General features: G+C 39.0%; 1 protein-coding gene across 1 annotated transcript in view; it reads left to right on the top strand.

Annotated features, from left to right (window-relative positions):
* The window catches only part of NEB (nebulin), a 181,532-nt gene that overhangs the window by 41,649 nt on the left and 122,916 nt on the right, over positions 1-16,967 (top strand). The window contains exons 28-40 of the mRNA XM_081052074.1: positions 387-491; positions 1,199-1,306; positions 3,058-3,369; positions 4,335-4,541; positions 6,740-6,844; positions 8,387-8,494; positions 9,415-9,726; positions 10,305-10,511; positions 10,974-11,078; positions 11,241-11,348; positions 11,971-12,282; positions 13,722-13,928; positions 15,745-15,849. Of these exons, the coding sequence (XP_080908200.1) occupies positions 387-491; positions 1,199-1,306; positions 3,058-3,369; positions 4,335-4,541; positions 6,740-6,844; positions 8,387-8,494; positions 9,415-9,726; positions 10,305-10,511; positions 10,974-11,078; positions 11,241-11,348; positions 11,971-12,282; positions 13,722-13,928; positions 15,745-15,849 (2,301 nt within the window). The remainder of the gene's footprint in view (positions 1-386; positions 492-1,198; positions 1,307-3,057; positions 3,370-4,334; positions 4,542-6,739; positions 6,845-8,386; positions 8,495-9,414; positions 9,727-10,304; positions 10,512-10,973; positions 11,079-11,240; positions 11,349-11,970; positions 12,283-13,721; positions 13,929-15,744; positions 15,850-16,967) is intronic.

Genomic DNA, 16,967 nt, shown 5'->3' with positions numbered 1-16,967 from the left:
TTTTCTCTCTATGAATAAAAATTCAAAAGAAAATAAAACACTTTAAGAACTATTAACTCCACTAGCAAACAATGAACTTTCTGGTTTTGGTGACTTCTGTTATTCATGTTAGTGTTTCCCATTTGAACATATTTTTCATTTGTCTCTGGCAAAGAGTTCTATTTTCTTAAGAATTTTTTTAAATTTTAATACACGGAATTGTTGGGTCTTCTGAAAGACAGCAAGATACTTGAGTTCCTTAAAAATAGGAAAATGCCTTTGATACTTTTTAAGAATAGAAATAGTGGAGGATTGTGCTAGGAATAACTCCTTTAAGCATGCAATTAGTGTATTTTCCTTTTTGTGCTATCCTTAATGCACTTTATTTTTGTGACTATATGTTGCAGATATTATACAAAGCTAAAGGAGAAGATGTGAAACATAAATATACTCTAAGTCCTGATCTTCCTCAGTTTCTCCAGGCCAAGTGCAACGCTTACAATATAAGTGATGTAAGTAGCATCTTTGACGGGGTGTGAAATCCAAACCTGATGATAAAATAATAGGATATTAAGAGTATGATGAAGCCTTGACAGTTATTTAGGTCAATTTCCACATAGGCCTCACTGGAGCATATCCCTTGAAGATGGTCTGTACTCCTCGAGTTGGCCTTTTCAAGTTTAGGACAACTCTAAGGGGTCTAGCATTCTTCCTTATGTAGAGCTCAACATCTAGTTCTCTACAACTTCTACTTAGTTTTCTTGTTTTTGCACATGGAGAAGATTATCCTCCAGAGAAACAAGATATATGAACTCCCTCCCCCCTTTTTTACAACAACCCTAAAATTTCTAAGGCTAACTACCAGGTCTTCCCTTGACCTTCTTTTCATAAAACTGAACAAGTTCATTTTCTCTAAGTGGTCCTCACACACCATGGTTTCTAGAACCCGTATTCGGCTCCTCTGATTTCACTCCGGTTTCTCAATATCCCTCTTCAATATGTGCCCAAACCAGATGTGGGTGAATAATTAGTATAGAGTCCAATAATTTCATGCTATGCAAAGTGTGACATGTAGCTACTGTGACGTCCTGAAACAGTATGTCCTACAGGAGATGCTTTGAGTTGTCTGGAAAGGAACAAAACAATCCCAGCAGTTGAGGAGTCACTTGAGCTGATGAATCCTCAGCATGCTGACATCCTTTTTATTTTCCTGTCCCAGGTCTGTTATAAACGGGACTGGCACGACTTAATAGCCAAAGGCAACAACGTGTTGGCTGATGCTATTCCCATCACTGCAGCCAAAGCATCAAGAAACATTGCCAGTGACGTGAGTAAACATTTTAGGTGAAATCTGCGTGATTGCTTTTTAAGAAAAAGGAATCAAATGTGTGTTTGTTTAAACGATACCACATTGAAAACAATATGTTGAATTAATGACATTCTAATTCTCCACAAAATAATGTTTTGGGAACCTGTCACTTTTTCAACGTTGTGTGATTCTTTTCTGTTACCCTACTTGGTAGAGCTGTCATAAATCTGACAGCGGCTCACTCCCCTGATTGTGAAGATGACCCTCAGTGACACTTTTCCTGACAGCCCACACTTATTTCCAGAGAGAACACCCTGACTAACACTAACATGTGAAATTCAGGTGTCTGCCTACATTATAATTGCATGAAGAAGACTGAAGAGATGTTATATACAATGAACAGATTTTATATGCCACATGGGCAACAGCCTGCTGTTCTAGAATATAATTTTGATTTATATGAATTGATGCCCATTTCATCTATCACGTATACACTTCTTCTTTCCATCATTGGAAAACCAAATCTTCAAAAAGTACGCATGCTCTGCAGACTGCACTGTCACACAGTTACACACTGTTCCAGGGGCTACAATCTTGGTTTGAGAAGAGAAGAAAGAAACCACCCATGTGTAGACCACATGGGAGATAGGGGTGTAAGAATTCTACAGCTGGTGCTGAAAACGCGTTCTTCAAAGTTTTGCACATCACTATGAAATATATTTCTAGTTTAAGGAGAAAGTGAAAGTCTAAAGTATGACATTATCTTTTTTTCCCCAGCACTTACACAGAGCTTTTCCTAACATGCCTAGAGATTACTTGATAATTTGTTTGCTTGCTAACTCTTGCTGTTAAATCAGTGCTTAAACGGCAGGAACAGAATGTCTAGAGTTTGGGTGGACTTCAATTCTTTTATATAAAAATTGAGGTTTGGACCAATTATAGACAATATAGCTCAATCCACACCCGACTGCCGATTCCAGCAGTAAGATCCTGGACAGCAGAGCTTTTGTGGTTAGGTTTTTACTGATTGGGAAAGTTCGCAGCAGTTCCTGTCCTTACTGTAGATCCTTAATTCATCTGCTGTTGCCTCAGCAGTGAGCTTGGAGAGTAGCTGAGAAATGGGTGGGTGAAGACCTAGCTACCTGCCTATGCAGCATCTAAATTGACACCACCTAAAAAGAAGGGGGGTTCTGTTTGAACTCTATTAGGTCAACCTGAGGCAGCAAACACAGTAATGTTTTCCATCCCCCATCCCAAGAAGATATGAGTGTAAATGTCTCCCGTGTAGAGTTCTGTAGGGTTTCTTCTGTACCTATTGCGTACATATCACTATGCTAATCACAATATATAATGGAAGGTTTTCTCAATAATTTCTAAAATGCCATGATGTGAAATAACATAATGGACTTGGAAAATTCACCTCCCTGGAAAACCAAGAGATATTGATTTGTCTTATATTTGGAATGTGTCATGTTTATATTAAGTGTGAAAATTTAGTTGGCTTTAAATAAAGTCCTACATGTAAATCATCTATTGGATTAATAGCAAAGAAAAGAAACTGGTCCTGAGTTTATCATGACACCCATCTGTAACACTGTAAAGTTCTGTCGCTGAACTTTCTGGGGTGTGTGTGAGGGGATATGGTTTGCATTTCTTGTACCATCTTCCAGAAAGCCGCAATGTTCTGAGTACTTTTGTGTTTGAATGTAATTGCTGCACCTAATATTACCAATGACGAGGACTTTGCTAACCAAATTCTGCCTCCACAGTATAAATACAAGGAATCTTATGAAAAGTCCAAGGGAAAGCATGTGGGCTTTAGAAGCCTCCAGGATGATCCCAAGCTGGTCCACTACATGAATGTGGCAAAGCTGCAGTCTGATCGTGAATACAAGAAAAACTACGAGAAGACCAAAACCAGCTACCATACCCCTGGGGACATGGTTAGCATCACAGCAGCAAGGATGGCCCAGGATGTTGCCACCAGCATCAACTACAAACAACCGACACACCACTACACGTACCTACCTGACGCCATGAGTGTCCAGCACACCAAGAATGCCAACCAAATTCAGAGTGATGTAAGTATGTGCAAGAGAACCGACCCAGAGGTGCTGTACTTAAGGGTTGATCATTTCTTTCTATTTTAGTTGACTTCACATGCAGTAAGGTGTTTGAAAAATGTACTTTAAAAGAAACCATCATTATTGCAAGACTAACAAAGGCCTGGTAGATAAGCTGTGTTTTGGCCCGTTTCCTGTGCTCCTATTGTAATCATTGGCATTGTCTTTATTAACTTCTGGGTCAAAGATAAAACCACATTCCACTAAGCATATAAGCCCACCTTCATTCCCAATGAGAGGAAATGGTTGCTCCTGGCAGGCCTGCTTCAATGTGTATAAGGCAAAATAGGAGCCTTCTCTATTCTTTCTGAATTCAGGAAAGTTATTTTTGACTTTTCTAAACTTAAGGTCACACTCTCATGCTTGTGATGAGTCATCTAAAATGAACCAGGAAGGCTCTGGAATTGTGGCATGGTCCATGGAGAGCTGCATGGGGAGGGCGTTTAATAGTCAGGGCCTTTCCCTCTGCAGGAGCCAGATTTCTATGACACTCCTCCTCTGTAAAGGGAAGAAGTGATGTCCGTTTCTTGTTGCTCAATGAAAATGTCCCACCTCACCTGAGGTCAGGACCAGCCGAGGTGGACAGTATGGGCGAAATTCAAAGTTGTGGAGCTTTCGGTGAAATCAAAAGGAAAGCCCAATTCATTGTCAAAAGAGACACAATATTTTGTTGCAATACCATGGACATATGTGGCTTCAATACCTTCTGTGTTGTATAATGCACTCTAACAACAGAACTACTTTTTCTTGTTACTAAATTCTGCGTTAGAAGCTCTGTGACAGACATAGCCAAAAGCTCCCTCACAGACACGAGCATGCTGAAAAGGTTGCTATTCATCATCCCTGGAAAGAATGGCAGATGTCAGAAACATGCCTAGACTGTCCTCTAGAATATCTCCTCATATGAGATTACTCTCTTACAGAATGTGTATAAAGATGAGTATAACACCTTCCTGAAAGGCATTGGATGGATCCCCATTGGTTCTCTGGAGGTTGAGAAGGCCAAGAAAGCAGGTGATGCATTAAGTGAGAGGAAGTATCGACAGCACCCAGATACCATCAAGTTCACAAGCGTGCCTGATTCCATGGGCATGGTTTTGGCTCAGCAGAACACAAAGCAGCTAAGTGATGTAAGTAGTTTCCCTTCAGAGAGGTTTGCTCGTGAATAACCCGTGTCAGAACCACTCAATCATCCTTCTTAATTCAACACGTGACTCTGCATCTATGTGACCCAATCAACTGCTGTCAGAGGTATAGTCAAAGGTTTTACTTTTGAGGCAACTTGTCACATGAACATAGGAAGAACAGAGAAGGGAGAAGGAGAATGTTCCAAATTTGCTTTATTTTCCAAAAGCAGAGTCTGTGCTATTCATGAGCAGACCCCTACCCGTGATATATATATATATATATATATATATATATATATATATATGAAATGAAATGATTACTGTTATTATCCATGACTGTCTGAATTGCAGACCAAGCTATTTATCGCTCTGAGTTGCAACATTTCTACTTAGCTACACAGGCAGAGGCATGATAATGTTCTAATACACTTGCTCAATAGCTCAATGTTCTGAGAGGCAAGCTAGAGGGAGGTCTTTAGAGAGAAGATAAAGCTTACTTTCAGAGCCATCTGGAGTCTCATTTCTGAGCCCAGGTCTATTTGGACCCTAATTCTTAGTCAGAGGCTAATTACAGTGCTCCTTGCATCACCTCATTTGTCAACTTCAGAGTTCTGTTAAAGTACCTCCATCAGAAAGAGGTAAGTAAAAAGCAAAGAAGGGAAGACTTTGTGATTTTAGCCCCAGATATTGGGAGGTGGGGAATGCTGTGCTGGGCTCAGATTTGAGGATTATTTATGGGTTTTATTTCCCAGGCCAGTCCTTTTTCCCACATTACCACAGGTTTACAAGACTAATTCTACTTTAGTGGTAATAAATGGTGTAGATCCTTCCGATTTCTTTTGTCCTCACCGAAGTGTCACTTCTCACTGTGTTTTTCCAGTTAGCTGGGAAAACTGTACACTCAGTAATTAAGTTTGCCCCACCTCAATAAATGCCATCAACTTCTAGCTAGTCACTCAAGCCAGAAACCTGCTGTCACTGCTGAGGCCTCTCTGTTTGAACCCCACACCTAAAGCAGCTGCTGAGTCAGCCTCTTAAATCTCTCTCAGCCATCCTGTTGGAGCAACTCTCTGTCGTTCAGCGGCCACCAATCCTAGTTCCATCTTCCATCTGTCTCATGTGGACAACTGCCACAGCCTATTATCTAGACTGCCTGCATGAGTGCACACTTGATGACCAGAGAAACCATCTTAAAACATAAATCAAATCACATCTCTCATGTACTGAAAACCAATTGCTGACTTCTCCTTGAACTGAAAATGAAATCTAAACTTGTTCACTTGGCTGAGAAGGCCCTCAGCCTCTTGGCCCTGCCCCCCCCATCCTGTCTAATCCTCTGGCCTCCCCAGCACACTCCAGGCCTGTGACATGGGCTGGCTGCTGTCCCTCAGGCTGGCTGTACCCTTTCCAGACTCAGGGTCCTGAATGCTCTTTTCCTGCCTGGACCCCTCCCTTTTCTTCAATGTCTGTCCTTAGAGAGCCTTTGCTGACCACCCTTGTTTCTTTCCTTAAGTCATTTTATTTACAACACATCACAAATTCTAGCTCTGTCTTATAGTTTATTTGTTTATTCTCTGTCTCCTCTTTTGGTTTGTAAGTTCCAAAAAGACGGGCCTGCCTTTTTTCAACCCTTTCCCACACAGAACCTACCACTCTACCTGGCCCATAGTGCTGTCCAATAAATACTGACAAAATGAATAAATGAATGTGTCTACAGACTCCCTTTCTGTGTGACAGTTTAGTATGTGCCTTGTACAGCACACCTCCTTCTATTGTGGTCCACTTTTTTATGATTCTCAGATGTTGCCTTTTTCGCAAATTCACAGTAATACCCTACATCAGGAGTAAGATTCCATCTCCCTGAAGGCTCAGATGATGGGGTAGCGTTTTTTAGCAAAAAAGTGTTTTTTTTAATTAAGTTGTGAACTTTTTAAAGACATAATGCTATTGCACACTTAAAATAGTCTATAGTATAGTGTAAACATAACTTTTATGTGCACTCGCAAGCCAACATATTCATGTGACTCGCTTTCCTGCCATATTCACTTTATCGCAGTGGTCTGGAACCGAACCCGCAATATCCCTGAGGGAGGCCTGTGTATGGAGAAGCACAAATAGCCTTCCTTTTTAAGGGAGTGTGTGTTTGATGAAACTTACATTGTCAGTGAATGACATTTGCGTGCTGTCGCCTTTGTTTTTAGCTGAACTACAAGGTGGAGGGAGAGAAACTGAAGCACAAGTACACTATAGACCCCGAATTGCCTCAGTTTATTCAAGCCAAGGTCAACGCCCTCAACATGAGTGATGTGAGTATTTGTCCTGATACCAGTCTCATATTGCTAATGTGGACCGCTCCCTTCCACTTCTGGGTAACTGTAGCACTGAGAATTTTAAGGGGAATAAGCTGAGTGTGGCCCCTTTGAGTCTCTGTTGGAGGAGGTCACAGAGATGTGAGCACCAGTTAGTCCGAGAGCTGGATGTAGGCAGTTGCAGGCTCCTTACCACCTTGCTTCTCCTTGGAATGTATGTTCTGCCCACTGTTTCCACAGTGGGAGCCATTTGCAAGGGCTCAGCCTTCATAAAGCAATGTGTTGTTGAGACCACCTGGATGGTATACATAGCTGAACCACGTAAGGCCTCTCTGTAAACTTTTAAGATTCCGTCAGGGAGATTCAGAGATCTCCTATGAGGCCATCTAAAACAAGCCCCATATGTAAGTTCTCTTCGTTATGAAACCTGCACCTACCCATCTGGAGTGGCCTGCCTCTTTCTTCAGTCTCTCCTTGCACTCCGTGTACAGAGGCCAACCAACAGTCTTCAGACTGGACTCATATCATTAGACTATGAGACGAGAGGCTACCAGAAAATTTTGCTTAATGCAGACTTTTCCAAACTGGGGGCTATGACTGATTAGTGGGTTATAAAATCAATCTAATAAATTATGTTCCGTTTTTTAAAAAGTGGAACAAACTGAGATACACAAGATGGGGAAAACACAGTAGTGCACAGTCTGTATTAAGGATAAGTATTACTTAATTTTGTTTCAGTTATTTATTAAAATTTCTAAAAAAGTTTACTGTAATTTTCTTTAGAAACTCTTTTTCGTATGTAACTACCATAACCTCTCTCGGGTAATCTAGGTATGTAATTGGTGGTGATATTTAAATTCACTATTACGAATTGCTTTCTTTTGCTTTTTTTAAAGAAAAAGTCGGTAAATTCTAATTTAAAAACATAATCAAACCTGGATAAAATTGTTCATGTCTTAAAAGATGCCTTTGTCATTCTTCCTAATATTTTAGGCTCTATTTTTATCTCCAATAAACATTGTTTTAGTATTCATTTCTATGCTTTTGGTTTATTTAAATTTTCCCCCCTGCTTTTGTAAGTAATATTTAAGCATTAATGATAATTAACACTGGGTGATACTGCCGCTGAATTATTTATTTTAGTATTCATACCTTTCTGTAAGTTTAAAATGCTTTATTATAAAAAATACAAGAAAATAAAAATATCACATGCTTATTATAGAACAATTGGAAATATAGAAAATTATGAAAAAAATTAAAATCTGTTATCCCACATTCAAAGCTTAGCATTACCTTTCAGACTCTTTGTTATGCAAACATACATTTTAAAGCAGTTGAGGTCATGCTGTGTATTATTTAATGATGGTGTTTTAAAAAATCTGATAGACACACTACTGCTAAACTAATAGCAGTACCTCCGTGAATTGTCTTAATAGGAAGGGGTACAATATGACATGTTTTATAAGAAGGATTTTAGCATCCTGTTTCATTCTCCTTTTAATGATATCAAATGATAAAGTAAGCTTTCTTTTTTTCAAGGCTTATTATAAAGCAGACTGGAAGAAAACCCTTGCTAAGGGCTATGATTTGAGAACAGATGCTATTCCAATTGTTGCTGCAAAAAGTTCGAGGAATATTGCCAGCGATGTAAGTCTAATTTGAAAGTAGTAAACTTTCTTTCTCTATATTTAAAAAATCTTTACATGGCACATGAGGCTATATGTGTTATATTAGGAGGCAAATAAAAAGTTTTAAAAATATTTTGTACTATCCTAAGGTATAATGATTTTTTTATATTGCTGTACTTTAAAATCTTGAAGAACTCAATCCAGTTGTTACAAAGAAGGAAATTCTTTTTTTAAACTGTGAAAAATTTGAATGCTCGTTAGTGTCATTGCTATGAACTTGGACACTGCTTTTTCTTTGAATTTTGTGAAGAAAAATAACCTTGGTATACCAAAATGTCACTAAACTGGAAAAGTCTTCAAGTATTTTTAATAATGTAATTTCCACAAAATAAAGGTTTGGTGAAATATGGAAAACCAGGAAGAATTATAGATTAAATAACAGGATTTTAGTTAATTAATTACATCTTACAAATTAAGTTATAGTTTCTATATGAATTGATATAATACCCTAATAAAGTAAAAACTCATTCATTTGGAGTCCAATACACTAATTTGTATAAGGGCTTTGCTGCAATTTACTCAGGATTATGCAAATACTTAATTAGGTAATACAAATTAATAATGGAAACAAATAATTTAAAAATACACCAAATCCTTAATAAACAAACTTTTCAGGAACATTTGAGTATATTCAAAGAATCTACTTGTGAATAATCTAGATATAAACTAGAAATTATTCCACTCTTAATTATCCCCAGAGCAGATATCAAGACCATCCATCAGAAATATTTTGCTCGTTGTTTATTTTAAAATACTAAAACACTATATTCAGATTGCATTTGGCTATTGTGAAATTTGTTATATAAGTTCAATTGAACACTTCAGTGTTTCCTGTAATCCATTTTATCAAACTTCTGTCTGCCCTTCTTTTTCCTACAGTTCAAATATAAACAGGCCTATGAGAAAGCCAAAGGCAAGCAGATTGGATTCCTCAGTCTTCAGGATGATCCTAAACTGGTGCATTACATGAATGTAGCCAAAATACAGTCAGATCGAGAGTACAAAAAGGGCTATGAAGCCAGCAAGACCAAGTATCACACTCCATTGGATATGTTCAGTGTGACAGCGGCCAAGAAGTCTCAGGAGGTGGCTACCAACATGAACTACAAGCAACCCTTCCACAGCTACACTCTGCTGCCCGATGCCTTGTCTGTGGAGCACTCCAGGAACGCAATGCAGATTCAAAGTGATGTATGCAACGGTCAACTGATTGTCGCTGTAGAATTAGTTATTCATGTCTAGCCAATGGGAGGGAAGAACAAAAAATCAGGAATTCCACTCACTCCATCCAAACCCTGACTAGACTCATTGCAATTAAGGATTGTGTCCAGAATTTGGAGTTTTAGGATTTTACTCATTTGAGCTATATATAGCTTCTTTCAGGAGTTATTTTGTGTGTGTGTGTGTGTGTGTGTGTGTGTGTGTATTTAAATTTTGGGTGTTAGACCCAATGTATGATGTATTCTTTAAAAACTAAGAGGTTCAAATGGATGCGATATAATATGCTTTCCAGTGCAAAATTCTGTTCACTTTTTCCCAACAAAGTTAATTTTCTAAAGGAATTATTGAGCAGAATTTTCTGTTCAAAGTCACCATGAATGTAATCACTTTTATAATTAAATTTTTTCCAAAAGATGATAGGACATAAAATGTAGGTTATTCTCCCCCAGCTCCTTTTTACTTCTGTTTGATAATGAGTAAATCATCTAGGCAAGGAAATCCAAGCCCTGACTCTTTCTGAAATGAAAATTTCTTTTTTTATTGTAAAGAATCTATATAAATCTGACTTCACCAGCTGGATGAAAGGGATCGGCTGGGTCCCGATAGAGTCTCTGGAAGTGGAGAAAGCAAAGAAAGCAGGAGAGATTCTTAGTGAGAAGAAGTATCGCCAGCACCCCGAGAAGCTGAAGTTCACATACTCCATGGACACAATGGAACAAGCACTTAACAAAAGTAACAAACTGACTATGGATAAGGTAAGAGCTCAACGGCTGGCCTCAGCCTGAGAACCCTCACAGATCTCATGCCACTGAGCTTAGCAGGGCCACTATGATCTTTGCCAGCATTTTACTCTTTCTGATGGTCCTGGTGGTGGTGGTGGTGGTGAGAGGGGCAGTCTATAACTTTTCTCACATCTAGAGAGCTCTCACACTGACCCTTGGGTATGAGAGGGTGTGACATGCTGAGGGAGTGACAAAACCCACGTAGTGTGAGGTTGGGGCAAGATGGTATTTGTTGTTTCAGTGGAAAATGCCTCCCTTGTTTGATCATTTTTTTTCCCTCATCATGTGTCTAGTCTAATCAGTCCATTTTGCTGTTTCATCCATTTTCCAGTATCAGATTTAACTTCTTCTATCATGGAGTTGTGAGTCCTTCTTGGTAGCACTATTACAAAATTGTCCTGCTGTACAATCATGTGCCTGCCCTTCTTGTTGCAGAGGCGCTACACTGAAAAATGGAATAAAGACAAGACCACCGTTCACGTGATGCCTGATACACCAGACATTTTGCTCTCCAAAGTAAACCAAATCACCATGAGTGATGTAAGTAGACTAACAACAACAACAACAACAAAAGTGGGGGAGAAATAAAAGGGAACTAATATTTATGGAATATCTGTCTTCTACATGCCAACCACTTTGAAATCAGAATCCCCGTCTTACCCAAATAACAAGATGCTGGTGTTTTTCAATTTCATCATTTAGAAACTGTACAAAGCTGGCTGGGAAGAAGAAAAGAAGAAAGGATATGACCTGAGACCAGATGCCATCGCAATAAAGGCTGCAAGAGCCTCTAGAGACATTGCCAGTGATGTAAGTGCTTCCACTGGGCCTTTTTTAGGCTGAGTAAGTAAGAGCAAATGAACCAAATCCGTGTGTATTCAGGAGCTGCATTCAGCCATACCTAGTGTTGGTGGGACCGTCATCCCATGTAACATAAAAGGCACATCCCTTCACCCAATCCAAGGACCCTCTAAACATTTGTTCATTATTTAATGTAAAAAGTGACCAGGTCTTGTTAAAACAAGTGCTTTTAGAGTATCATTTATAGGCAACTCTAAGCAAACATGGGGATGCAACCTATAAATTTTACCTAGCAGACCCGTTAAAGGTACACCCTGCAAAATCATGCCTGCAGCCTTTTCTGCTGATTAGACAGCTGAGTGGGAAAAGCTGTTTCCTAAAGCACCCTAAAATAACTTATTTCCACGTCTCTTTGATTAACTCTGAGATCATTTCCTTTCCATGGACTCAAGTCTGGCAAGAAATGTGAAGTACAAAGATTTTACTTCCTGCCCTCTCTGAGTTCCTCTCTAATTTTAGAGTAGCTCTAAAACTCTACACCCATGACAAACCTAATGGCACCTAGGGAATTATATTGTGTTCTCTTCCCTCCACTATGTTTTCATCACCATGCTTTCTTTTCTATCCACAGTTCAAATACAAGCAAGCCTATGAAAAAAACAAAGGGAAACACATCGGTTTCCGGAGCCTAGAGGACGACCCCAAGTTGGTGCACTTCATGCAGGTGGCCAAGATGCAGTCGGACCGGGAATACAAGAAGGGCTATGAGAAGTCCAAGACGTCCTTCCACACCCCGGTGGACATGTTCAGTGTGGTGGCAGCCAAGAAGTCTCAGGAAGTGGCCACCAACACCAACTACAGGAATGTGATCCATACCTACAACCTGCTTCCCGACGCCATGAGCTTTGAATTGGCCAAGAACATGATGCAGATCCAGAGTGATGTACGTGGCAGCTGCACCATTTGCAGAGCGTTTACTCTGGCTAATAAGCAAATCATGAATGACCATCAGTAATGACATTTTCAAAAGCCCGAAAGCAATTCATGTGTAAATTCCCAATGAGGTGTTTCATTTTTTTCACCTTAAATTGAATTTATTTCTTTTGTTAAAAGGGAGATCGATTCTAGAAACTAAAGTCTTATTTTCTGCTAATATTGCTTTGAGCATTGTTGGATGCTGGGTTCAGCAATAGCACATGAAATGTGGCTTCAGAAAGAATGTGTTGGAGGAAATATGTCTAACAAAGAAAGTCAGAAGCATAAGAGGCTCCTGATAAAGGAAGAAGAGGGAAAGCAGAAAGTCAGATGACTCGATAGCTCTTGCTGCTCACTCCCAATCAGCTTTCATTTCACTACGTCCAACTTTGTAACTACCTATCTTATGTACCGAGTAGATACTGAGGAGGTGATGGCTGAAGCAGCTATTTGAATGACTGTGAGGAAGGGACAGACAGTAGAGAGCCAAGAATTCAGCTATAGAGGACATTCGGTGGCTGGGGAAGTGAATTTAAATTATGAACCAAAGGCAGGCCATGCCAAGCCTGTATTTTTCTTTGAGAATGTAAGAGCTAAGCTATTAATTGCCAGATAGGTACTTAAGTGCTCAAATGGAAGCAGCCATGTACAGTTGTAGAGGAAAATGTCAGCGATGCGGGGAGAAAAATGAAATTTGCAGAAAATACCAGTGAGGTTTCTGGTATATTTGAGGGAGTTGAAACAGTGGTGGCTGACCAAAGCCACAGCAAAAGAGAGAAATGGAGTCTACGTAAGTTATCTATTAACCAAGGAAACTTGGGAATTTTTGTAAGAAAGTTAGGCCAGCATAGTCCCCTTTCTTGAAATAATAGTCACATGGTAGATTAATCTATTTGGTATTTATCTATTAGTACTTTTTCTTTATGAGGACATTGAGAAAAACAAATCACAACGATATTTCAGCTTATTTTTTTTTAAAGACTATTTATTTTTCTTTTTAAATTGAGGAATATTGGGGAACAGTGTGTTTCTCCAGGGCCCATCAGCTCCAAGTTGTTGTCCTTCAATCTAGTTGTGGAGGGCATACCTCAGCTCCAAGTCCAGTCACCATTTTCAATCTTAGTTGCAGGGGGCACAGCCCACCATCCCATGCGGGAATTGAACCGGCAACCTTGTTGTCAAGAGCCTGCGCTCTAACCAACTGAGCCATCCGGCTGCCCCTGTACTGCTTATTTTTAATTTCTCATACAAAGAAATATAAAAAAGATAAAAGTTTAGGAATAAAAATTGCTGAAATTCAATATACTATTGGTTGAAAACTGAAGTGGAACTTACTGAATATTAAATACACACTCGTGGTTCTTAGAAGTTTTGGTTTCTTCTCATCCTGAACTTTTCCTTTTCCAGAATCAGTACAAAGCTGACTATGCTGATTTCATAAAGGGCGTTGGATGGCTCTCTGTGGGCTCCCTGGAGGCTGAGAAAAACAAGAAAGCCATGGAGATTATCAGTGAAAAGAAGTACCGCCAACACCCAGACACTTTGAAGTATTCCACATTGATGGACTCGATGAATATGGTTTTGGCCCAGAATAATGCAAAAATTATGAATGAAGTAAGTCGTTAATAATGTAGTGTTCCATATGCATCAGGGGAAAGCCAGGCATATCTTACATTTAACCTATAGGTTTTGCTAATAGTTTTAGGGCATCATAATGTTTACTCTACCTTGAAAAGGGGTTCTATAGTTAAAGATAAGAATTAGTCATAACTGGTGGCCCTCCAAGTGTCCAATGAACCACTTATCCAATAGACATAACAAAATAAATATGGGCTCCCTCTTTTAATGCAAACCTGGAGAATGAGTCCCTTTTGTCGAAGGTGAGGATGAATAGAAGTTCATGCTGCAGTGTTTGTGAATCAGCAGTGTTTGCCTGGTAACAGCTGGATGTTACAGCCCATCCACCCGGCTTCCTAGCTGCTTTGATGCCATCAAAGCCGACCCCCAGATCACCTGTCTGTAAGCAGCATTCTGAGCCCGTACCTTCTCTGGGCAATCATGAGACCAATCGTTCTCCACCAGTAGCTCCTTGGATCATTAATTATTCCAGCCTTTAGAAAAGCCATACTGTATTTATACATTCCTTAACCATAAGTTGATATCAGGACCAAAAGCACATCTAACTTAAACATCTGTTTCTAAGATAATAGAATAATTGCCAGCAGCATTGATTATATTGTGTGGACAGCAATTTAAAATGCCATTGATCAGCCAAAAGGGAGGAAATTATTTGGACTTTAACATTAAGCAGTTGTGGGAAATGATGGTCCTACTTGCATGAGAAAGATAAAGCTGTATTATGCTAAGTCCCTGAGTAAGTCCCCTGGAATCTTCTAAGAGAGAAAACAGATTTGTCAAGAAGACCAACCTCCTTGAAAGGAATTTGCCTAAAAGACAAGGCACAAATCTCAGGGCCCCGTTTAAGATTTGAAATTTAAATTACCACAAGCATGCATTTAGTTTTTAAATATTAAATGAAAACTTTCATTTTTTCCCCAATGTTAATGATTACCATGTCAGCATAACAATGCCAAGATGAGAATCGTAGAAATAGCGAATGCAAACGCTGAGAAATATCTTGGTGATCATCAGGTTGCTTCCTCTCAGCAGAGTTGAGGAAATCATGGCCCAGAGAATCAAGGCACCTCCCCTAAAGACACACAGCAGGTCAATGATTGGGTCTGGACTAGAATTAGACTCTGATGCCTGGCTGTTGCTCTTTTCATTAGAATTGTGCTGTCCAATACTATAACCACTAGCCACCTGTGGCGATTTACATTTAAATTAATTAAAATTTTGCATATCTTCTATGGCTGCTTTTTCACTACAAGAGCAGAGTTGAGTAGTTAATGACAGAGATTCTCTGGCCCACAAAGCCTGAAATATTTACTATTTGGCCCTTTCCATAAAAAGTTTCTACACCCCTGGTCTAGAAAAAGGCTCTGGAAGAAGTTTTGTTTGTTTTCTAATTAAACTTGGTTAAAACAAAGAAAGCATTTTTTACCTGTCAGATGTACAAAAATTAAAAAGTTGTATTATGTACAGTTATGTACTTAATTATGTATTTATATTTTGCAAGGAGTATATGTGGGCTTTAATATGCATAGAAAATTTTAGATCCTAGCTCCAGGCTGTCAAATAGGAGGATAGGACGTTTTACTTTCTTTCTTTACATCCTCCACCATCTTGTTTGAATGAGCGCCTTTTCCATGTAAATTTTATAAAAATTTAATAAGATCTAGCTAATAAAAATATCTAAAATATTGATATCTATGGACAATGATAGCTATGTATTAAGTGAGGCTTCTTTTAAGACTGTAAATGCTAACTTGTACGGGATTTTGTTTGTGTGTGTGTGTTTACTTCCTAGCACCTCTACAAAAAAGCATGGGAGGCTGACAAGACCAAGGTCCACATGATGCCTGATATCCCCCAAATTGTTCTGGCAAAGACAAATGCAATTAATATGAGTGATGTAAGTATAGTCTCCCTGTGTCCATCTTTCCCCCCCATTTGAACCAGTAAACAAATTAACTAATTAATATGTGTCAATGTGGAGTGTAACTCTTTTAAAAATAAGAGTGGGAATCCACAAATGAGAGTTTTCCTCTTTCTATCTTGCTTTGCTAAGAGTTGGAGTCAGCCTATCGATGGGACTTGGGCCCAGCAATTAGGAATTTGAAGGGCATGCGGATCTTCACTTTAGGAGCAGGTCCTCCTTCTCAAACTAAGAGACTTGGCAGGAAAAGAAGGGTTTGGGGGCCAGAAGAAGAGAAAAAGGAAGTGATCATCCTAGGACTTTGTTCTTAGCTCCTCCACCAAGCTTTTGAGATGGTTCTAAAGAGGGGGTCTTGGGAAAAGCTAAATGGAAAGAGAAGATGAACATTTTGAGGAAGTTGGGGCAAACCTCACAAGAAATGTGCAACAGTGTTAGAAAATGCAGGGGGTGGCTGGCTAGCTCAGTTGGTTAGAGCATGGTACTGGTAGCACCAAGGTTTCCAGTTCGATCCCGGCATGGGCCACTGTGAGCTGTGCCCTCCTTAAAAAAAAAATAAAAGAATGTAATTGAAAAAAAAATGCAAAGGTGTTCTACTTCACTTCCTTTCTCATCCTAACCGTGGTTGCTAGGAAATCTTCTAATCCTACCAGTATTTTGGGGTTTTTTTCTTTTCTTTGTTTCAATTATGTAGGGATTTGGGGTTGCTGACTTTTTTTTGGATTGTAGAATCCACACAATTAAATAAATAAAAGCATCAATTGCAAACAATAAAGTTTTCTTGTAGGAATATGGCTGTTTTATAGTCGTCTCTTGACTCCTATTTGATAAAATCAATAAGTATCCACCAGGCTTTCATATTTTTAAAAAGTACATTGTACATTTTAAAGTACTTTTAAATATACTTTAAAAGTTCCTAGTAGAGACCAGGAACTTTTACTTTTTCTGGTGATCTCTTGAGTTTGTAATGGATTTTTTTTTTCAAACACAATCATGTTTTTGTGAGAACATTCTGCCATTGAACCACCAATAAATCATTCTGCTCAAAAATAAAAATGATGCCACAGTGCTAATTTACTCTTTCAAAATAAATCCAG

This window comes from Rhinolophus hipposideros (genome assembly GCF_964194185.1).
Source record: "Rhinolophus hipposideros genome assembly, chromosome: 6".
Classification (NCBI taxonomy): Eukaryota; Metazoa; Chordata; class Mammalia; order Chiroptera; family Rhinolophidae; genus Rhinolophus; species Rhinolophus hipposideros.
This window is presented reverse-complemented; position numbering and strand designations above follow the sequence as displayed.